The sequence below is a fragment of the Macrobrachium rosenbergii genome, chromosome 23, assembly GCF_040412425.1.
Source record: "Macrobrachium rosenbergii isolate ZJJX-2024 chromosome 23, ASM4041242v1, whole genome shotgun sequence".
Classification (NCBI taxonomy): domain Eukaryota; kingdom Metazoa; phylum Arthropoda; class Malacostraca; order Decapoda; family Palaemonidae; genus Macrobrachium; species Macrobrachium rosenbergii.
In genome coordinates, this window is record NC_089763.1 from 18,032,182 (window position 1) to 18,040,994 (window position 8,813).

The 8,813-nt window shown below is 39.8% G+C and overlaps 1 protein-coding gene across 1 annotated transcript in view; it reads right to left on the bottom strand.

Annotated features, from left to right (window-relative positions):
* Positions 1 to 740: 740 nt before the first annotated feature.
* Positions 741 to 8,813, bottom strand: part of LOC136851027 (uncharacterized) — a 77,515-nt gene continuing 69,442 nt past the window's right edge. Inside the window, exons 40-49 of the mRNA XM_067125001.1 lie at positions 8,333 to 8,559; positions 7,692 to 7,801; positions 6,796 to 6,925; positions 5,946 to 6,219; positions 5,376 to 5,675; positions 4,726 to 4,897; positions 4,173 to 4,387; positions 3,223 to 3,356; positions 2,651 to 2,896; positions 741 to 2,197 (exon numbers count right to left, since the gene is read on the bottom strand). Of these exons, the coding sequence (XP_066981102.1) occupies positions 1,850 to 2,197; positions 2,651 to 2,896; positions 3,223 to 3,356; positions 4,173 to 4,387; positions 4,726 to 4,897; positions 5,376 to 5,675; positions 5,946 to 6,219; positions 6,796 to 6,925; positions 7,692 to 7,801; positions 8,333 to 8,559 (2,156 nt within the window). The 3' untranslated portion in view covers positions 741 to 1,849. The remainder of the gene's footprint in view (positions 2,198 to 2,650; positions 2,897 to 3,222; positions 3,357 to 4,172; positions 4,388 to 4,725; positions 4,898 to 5,375; positions 5,676 to 5,945; positions 6,220 to 6,795; positions 6,926 to 7,691; positions 7,802 to 8,332; positions 8,560 to 8,813) is intronic.

Consider the following 8,813-nt stretch of genomic DNA (forward strand, 5'->3'; position numbering starts at 1 on the left):
ATTATGCATCATGTATATCATTCAGTTTTAAAAAGAAAACAAAATTCAAGATGTTAATGGAACAAAATAAAGCAACAGTAGACTATAGGTGCTTATTCATTGTTAACATAATACGTTAACAGTGAATAATAGCTACTCCTTCAATGGACGTCTTTAGGCGTTTATAATTTTTCATTGCTATTAGCAATCGTCATTGGTAGCTCATCATCTGTAGACGCTACGGCTGCTACAGAGAACTGAGCAAAAAACTATCATTAGTAGTGAAGGTATGCCTGCACAGGTCTGCGCAAGTGTACCTGCACGTTAGTGGCAGCTTTTTGACGCTCCATCCACATACACAGGGCTAACCAGCCAGTAACCACCAGTGCGTTGAACAGTTGTTACTCAAGACACACTGCGCCTTAGTGCCAGCCATCGAAATTTATGTGTTGCAAGCTCTTTCTTAGTAATGCTTCATGTAATCGACTGAGCGTGTGTGTCACCCCACCCCCTATTTTTGCCTGGTTATCCATCAGGAGCACATAGAAAATTGGCAAGGGATTTTTCTCATTGCTAGAGAGCACTTGAAGTCACGGAGTTTCCGCCTTTCATGAATGTCATCTTGACAAGAAGACATTCATGGAAGATAGAAATTCCGTGGCCTCAAGTACTTTCCAATATTCTTGAAAGAAATGCTTCGACAGTTTTCTATGTATAAAAAGAGAGAAACTCAGTAAGAGGGTTGAGGAAGACGGACCATATATTTACAGAAACTTTATTTTTCATCTCATCACAACTTCCGAGAAAAAAAAAACTAAAAAAAAAGAAAATAATGTCAGGTAAAAAATAATATAGTTACAGAAGAAAAATCGCTTCGGAAATCGAGCTTCCTTCTTTGAATGCACAAGTTTCCACCTTAGAAAAATAGTATCTCCCAACACTTTTTAAAAAAACAATATTTAAAAAAAAAAGAATATATGTAAATAATTGGACAAGTACAGACTGTTTAGTTACAGCGTAATTAAAGAAATCACACTACACATTCTAGAAGGAAATATATGCCATGAGACTATCTTCAGAATCTGTGCATAAATATATGTATTCTAAGCCCCATACTTCATCTTAGGTGATTATTAGTCGACTTACATGCTACGGGAAAAATGTGCCATCGCCTACTAGACTGTGAAATTACTTCGTCATGCCTTCTGTGAGTTTTCTTATTTTGACTGTTCTCAAGAGGCAAGAATGCTTACTTTTTTTTTATCAAAAAGAAAATGAAGGTACATCTACATTATTGTAGTGATACCTGCAGTCGCTTGGCTATACTGTACATAAATTAGATGGCTTATTATTATTGTCATCTTAGGTACTGATCTATACAGAAGTGTGACTTTATAACCAGGTTGATTAAAGAGCAAAATTCGGGTCGGAGAGGAAACGGCCATATTCTTCAGCAGAAATACTCAGCTATCTGTTAGGTTAGGCCTATGTCTTCATCATCTTCAGCAGGAGGTAACGTAGCTAGTGGTACCAACACAGGAAGAAATCCCGTGATTCTATTATTCATATCTCATCTGCTCCGGATCTCTCTGTGTCTACGTACCAAAAGGAGTTAACAGATGAAATAAAAATCTCGTTAGCAAGGGAAAGGCTCGGTATTGTAAAAATTCCAACTGTGACTGCATTAGCTATCTAGCGGGGATCTAAAATGAGACGAGAAAAAATCTACTCAACCGGAATGGCAATAAGTGATGCACTGAGGAAGTAAAATATTTTTGAAATGTGGACAGATCTTCAGTATCTTCTTGACAAACTGTAGTTATGATGAATTTACGATGCGTGATAATTCTAGGACACGGTCAGTCGAGATCTATTTTCTGTAATCATAATAATCTGGATAGTTGTATTCTTCTACTTCATCACTTTCATCCTCATCTTCTTCCTCCTCCTCCGGCTCTTCTTCCTCCACCTGCGGTTCTTCTTCCTCCACCTGCGGTTCTTCTTCTTCCACCTGTGGTTCTTCTTCTTCTTCCTCCTCCTCCTCTACCTGTGGTTCTTCTTCTGCTACATCTTGCTTTCCTCTCTGTCTCACTGCTGGCTGACTACCATCACCACGCTCTTCTTTCTGACTGTCTCCCAGCTTGGCAAAAGCTGCGTTGGCTTCGATGAATTCTTCTTTAAAGGTCCGTTTGATATCATGGGCGACATTACCACTTTCCTGGTGAGATCAAGGAGAGAGAGAGAGAGAGAGAGAAGTGACGATTAACAACGAAAATTGGCAAGTTAATATTCTGACTCATTACTTTACACTCCTTCATAATGATATTTCTAGGCATGCTGTCCTCTGTAAACTGATCGCACTTAGTAGACCAGCTCTGTTTTATTTATTTACTTATGTATTTACTATTATTTGATATATATATATATATATATATACACACACACACACACACACACATATATATATATATATATATATATATATATATATATATATATATAGTCTGTAAATATTTTCTGTTAAAACAGAATTCCATCTGATAAAAGGAGGCCATTTTCGAAATCTAAGTACCTTTTGTAACAGCTTAACTCTGAACCTCTGAGCTGGTACTGTCACCTGGCCTCTTGTCTGGCTAGATATATCTTGAAACAAAGTGAGAGTGAACGTTACCTCCTCCTGGGAATCACCAGTTCGTCTGGTCATGGAAACTCTTTCTTGAGGAACCTGCTGTGGCTGCTGGACTTGCACTCTTTTGACTTCCTGGACTTCAACGGCGGGCCATTCCTCGCCGCATTTCCTGCAGGACACCTCGGCGCCCTCTCCTTGTCTGAGGCATCGGCATTCCTGACATTCAGGAGCATGACTGCTCTTCAAGATGCTCTGACCAACAACTCCGAGATATTTCTTCTCGACAACCTGGTGGGAGAAATGAGCTTTTCCTTATTGCCAAAATAAACAAAAAGCAAACAACAAGTTTTGTATTGTCGAAATAAGGAACGTGACTCACAATATTGTCGAAATGGTCTAGAGGGACATACGCTTCTAATCAGTAGCTACGAATAGAAAAATAACTTAATTTTACGAAGGTTGATAAAAATATATAAGCTAATAGCGTTAACTAACCCCGATCGAGCCACTCTGATCAATCCAGCTTTTTTTCGCATCGCCGGAAAGTACAGTATAGGCCTAATCACTACTGGGCTCTGAGCCTAATGAATGGTAAGAGAGGGGATGGAACTTACGGCGGATTTAGAGATCCACTTATTGACGTTGTAGATAGAGCCTCCGGATGACTGGGCTGCTTCGAAGCAGGAGGAATCTTCTGGGTCTTGGAAGAGTTTTCGCATGTTGACGTTGCCTGTGAATTTCTTGGTGTCTGATGACGAGAGCAAAGGAAACAGTTTAGTTTTTTCCGGTGGCTCGTACTGACTGTATTATATAATTTATATATATTGGATATTTAGGCGACATTTGTAGCCATGAATGTATATAAATCACGGTATTAAAAATAAAAAAATATATATATATATATATATATATATATATATATATATATATATATATATATATATATATATAGTATTTCATAAACAACATTCATGTTATATATATATATATATATATATATATATATATATATAATATGAATATAGTACTTTATGAATGTTGTTTATGTAATTTTGATGCCGCAGTTTTGTACGCGTCAACAACTTTCATGAAGAGTAATAACTCTCGTATGTGACAAATTACAAAGAAAGAGACATCGTAAAAAGTTTTTAAAAAGGAAAAGCATAACAGTTAATGATCTTACCATAAAAAGAAATCGGTTAAATGGAAACATACGCACAGATGAAAGATAAATGGAACGATAAGGGATATCCTTTTATCTTATAATATACCGATGATCTTTGAAAATACAGCAACAAATCTATTCAACAAATTGCCCAAGGAACTGAAACGATGTGAAAAATTATCGGCCTTCTAGAAAAATTTAGAGATTCGCCTATTTAGCAACAGCTGTGGCATAGGAGAATTGATTATTCAAGAAGATTACGTAAGTGACAAACAAAAAGAAGCCGTCAGATGCCCGATAGAAAGTTCCCGTTTCCATCTAAAGATCAAGGTTTTGTTTGGCGTTCCCGCTTCGGAGAGAAATGAACGGTTCTTTAAAGAAAACGAGGAATTCAGTCACCTTTGGGAGTATAAATCCGCTTGCTGTCGAAACCGTAGACTTTATTAGCCATGAGCTTGCTCTTCTTGGGATTAGGGCCTGACATGGCGACTTTGAATTTCGTGAGAATGTGCAGAGTGACGTCGTTTTCGGCGAGGGCCTCAGACACAGCATCTCCGTCGTTGCAAGCGCGGCAAGGAAGCTGGATGATGTTGCGAGAGACTCCCGGACGCCATCTGTTGGGGAGAGTTTGCGAGGGTTAATGAATGAGCAACTTATTCTTGCAGCAGGAGTGAACGCTATAATTTGTTGGAATTAAAAAGCTGATTAATGCTGTTAGATGATTAGAGGGTACTATAAAACACGGTTTTATGTTATCTGTCATGTGAACGCTGTCAGTGTTATCATGAATGTTTGAACTAGATTGATAGATAATTGTGTGTATCATGTCTGTTTAGTGTAATATTCTGTACATGTTCAGTTCATGTACAGAATATTACACTTACACAGACATGTATTTACGAAAAAAGCTATAAAAACGTAAAAAATGAAGAAAAAAAGAAGCGGAAATTACTTGAGGGTCCTAGCGGCTTTCTTGATAGCCTCGGCGCCACCTTCGTCGGACTTGGGTCCGTCGAGGGCGAGGTTGCCGAGCTGAGTGTTGAGTTCCTCCTCGGAGATCATGTCGGAGGACATGTCCACTATCTCGCCTCCCTGGGTGGTCACGAGGGCGTACTTGACGTCCTCTGGAAGTGGGTGAATGGACGGATGAATAAGCGAAAAAAAAAAAAATAGGAAACACTCGCACACAGAAACAGCGGATGTCCCAAATGCAACCTGTTGCCTCTTACACCGGACTCCCTAGGTCTACTCCCTCCCACACACACACCCCCTTTTTTTTTTTACAAAGTAGGGTTTTATTAATATCTCTCTCTCTATCTCTCTAACATAATCTAAACCCAAATGATAGCAATGAATTCCACCTGACAAGATCTGAGAATTAAATGAGGTCTTTCTCTCTCCGCAAGTTTTAGTAATGCCCCTCATTCCCCAACCAAAAACATTTTTTTTTTTAAGGAAAGGTTTTTAATCTCTCTCTCTCTCTAACAAAGACTACGAAGAATAAACCCAAATGATAGCAATGAATTCTATACGACAAGACCAGAGCATTATGATCGCGCTCTCTCTCTCTCACTCTCTCTCAACAGTTTATAAGATACTAACGGATGCCACCTCTCTTCAGCGTGACCTTGATGAGCCTGAGGAGCAACTGGAGGTTCCTGTCCTTGTTGCAGGTGGCCAATTCGATGACGAAGGCGAGGTCAGCCGAGCCCTGGGTCTCCTTCTCGTAAGTGTGGCTCCAGCCTTCGGGCACGTCCTCCTCGTCTCCGGGCATGCTGCAGGTCGCTGGTGCCCTCTGGGCGGGGGCCAGAGGCTTCTGAGCCACGCTCGAGATCGGCTTCCTGACGACGGGAGTCTCGACTTCTTCTTTTTCTTCTTCTTTGGCTTCGTCGACTTGGAATGCTGATGGTTGGTTGGACGAATAACGACAATCAGTTGATTATTAATATTGTAAGGTCAGTAGGATTATGGAATGCAAATTGAGAATATATTTACAAATAAAGGTTAAACATATATCGCGGCTACCTCACCACACACATATATACATACATTTTATATATATATATATATATATATATATATATATATATATATATATACAGTATATATACACACATATATATATACACACACACACATCACGTAACTCCTAGGAATTGGAATGCTCCTCACCTTCGCTCCTAGGGCACTGGAAGAGCGCCGGCATGTGGATGTTCCTTTCGGCACAGGCGGTGCGGTAGGCGTCGGAGGCGTGGCAGGGGGTGTTGCGCCCTTCGTCGCCGTAGCTGGGGCGCCTCATGTCCCTGACGCAGTGCCAGAAGTAGGGCCTCGGGTCGATCCTCAGGAAACAGCGGCTCAGGGGACTCTCGGAGCGAAGGAACAGCTCGTGGCAATTGCCGAAGTTGGACACTTGAGAGAGGCTCTCCACGGCCACCACTTGGTTCTCCTGCGTCGGGTGATTGATTGATCGATCGTTTATTTACGTGTGGTTTTTTCTTTGGCGTCGCAGCAGCGATAGCCACTTGGTGTTGATTGAATGAGTGTGAAGATTTGTTCGGGTGCTCATATATATATATATATATATATATATATATATATATATACTCATATATATATATAAAACTATATATATATATCTGTGTGTATACATATACATGTATATATGCGTGTATGTGTGTGTGTGTGTGAGAGAGAGAGAGAGAGAGAGAGAGAGAGAGAGAGAGTGCTTGTTCAATAAATACATGCTATTCATAAATCCATTCTTGACACAGCATTCATTATAATTTTTTTTCATTACTGATCCATTTGATAAAGAACTTTAAATACAGTGAGAACCTGTCGTCAAACTTTTATTTCTGTTGGCAATACTGGTAGTTGTAGGTAAAGTTATTTTTTAAATATATATATATATATATATATATATATATATATATATATATATATATATATATATATATATATATATATATATATATATATATATATATATATATATGCAATAACAAATGGTACTATGACTCGCCTGGTAGCATGGATAGGGCGCCACGGACCAGCTGTTTGCAATGTCGTTCCCGGCCTCTCTCTTCTTCCCGTCAGGTCCCACGGAGTCGTCAGAAGGTTCAAAGTTGTAGTTTCCGAAGAGGCCTGCCAGTCTGCATTGAGAGTCAGCGGAAGAAGAAAAGGAAGGTAGAGGAATTAATATACATACACACACTTCAACCCCTCAACCCTGTGATATGAGACACGCATGCGCAAGAACCAACCACTAAGACAGGTTGGCCAGGCAATGATGTCACACGGGCTCTTTGGCAAGAAGGACCCACTAATGGATACTGGCTCGTCGATACAACAGAACGTTCGACCAGCCCTCTTCTTAGCATTAATAGTTTCAGTTTTGGATTAATTTCATTTCAGTGGTTTCTACCAGTAACCTTATTATTTATCAGCGTCAGTTATTTTGTTAAAAAATGCAGCCTCATACGTTTAAAATGGAAGTTTATTTTTCTATGGAAAGACGAGGGTATGCACTTCAAGTAATCAACACCTATCTTTTTATTGTTTTAAGTCATCTCTTAGACAAACATTACGTAAATTGCAATGAAGTTTATGCAGGATATCTTATATTTTCAGTAAATGAAAAGAAATTTGTCCTCAAGCAACCTTTATACAGGGTAATTACAATAGTGCTAAATGTTTCACTGTCCTTGGTTTACTATAAAATCATGGGCCATGGCTCTCTTTACGCGGTCGGCTAGGGTGATTCATTGTTAATCCCCTGTCTCAGTGGGCGCATACGTATCCCTTGGATTGCCGTAGTGTTGAGGTCATGAAGTCGAGAAAGTATATCAGAATATCCTTTTCAACAACAGGAATAAGAAGGTGAGGGGGGGGGATTACTATAAAAATAAATCATGTTACCTTCCGAAGTATTTGCTTCCGACGGTGACAGAGCATCCCCGAGATACCGAATTGCAGGAGACGAGGAGATTGCCTTGCTTGAAGGCCACGAAGTTCTCGTCGGTGTGGACCTGGGGGAGAGGGTTTGGGATTTGTTTTCATTCAGTGGGGGTTTCATGGACATACCATAGAAAATGGGGATTACTCTTTATCATGTTTTTAATGTGAATGTGTAGACTTTAGAAGAGAACGCCTAATTAAAAAAAAAAATTATATTTCAGTCTAAGCACATTTGGAAGTTCAAGCAAATTTTTCTCACTTCGTCTCTTAAAGATATTTGAGAGAGAGAGAGAGAGAGAGAGAGAGAGAGAGAGAGAGAGAGAGAGAGAGAGAGAGAGAGAGAATGTAGGCAATATACAGCAGATAGAAGCTCTGGTAGACAGATGGGCAGATAACTGTTAGAAATCGAAGCACGACAGTCTACCGAAAGAGAACTTGGTCGCAAGCTTAAACTAAACTGGCTATATGCCAGCTCGAGCTCTTCCCTAAGGCGGCTCGTACGTATGGTAAGTTGTCACAGGGAGCAGGAGCAGGAGGAGGAGGCCTGGTGCGGAGCACCTCGAGAATCTCACCGCAACCAACAGAGACGAAACGGAACTTACCTGAGCATCTCCCAGATTCCTGGCTTCGAAGGTGCCGTCGACGTTGATGGTGACGTCAGCCCCTTGGGCCCTGATCGTCATGGAGGTGAGTTCTACGAGGCCGTTGTCCGATCTGGTGTAATCTCCTATGACTTCGAAGTCGCCCCCGACGAAGTCCTTCGTCATGAGGTAAGTGCATGTTCCCAGGAACTGGTAGTGCAGGAGATCGAAGGTGGTGATTTGTTGCCCTGTTGCGAAAAAAAGGGAGGCAAACTGTTATGATCATAGATAAAGAGTTAATATTTACGTGTATGTACGTATATATGTATATTATATATATATATATATATATATATATATATATATATATATATATATATATATATATGAATGTCTTTACTGTAATACATATATTCATCTACCTGTACTACATATATTCATCTCTCTCTAGTTATCTCTCTCTCTCTCTCTCTCTCTCTCTCTATCTATCTGTCTATATATA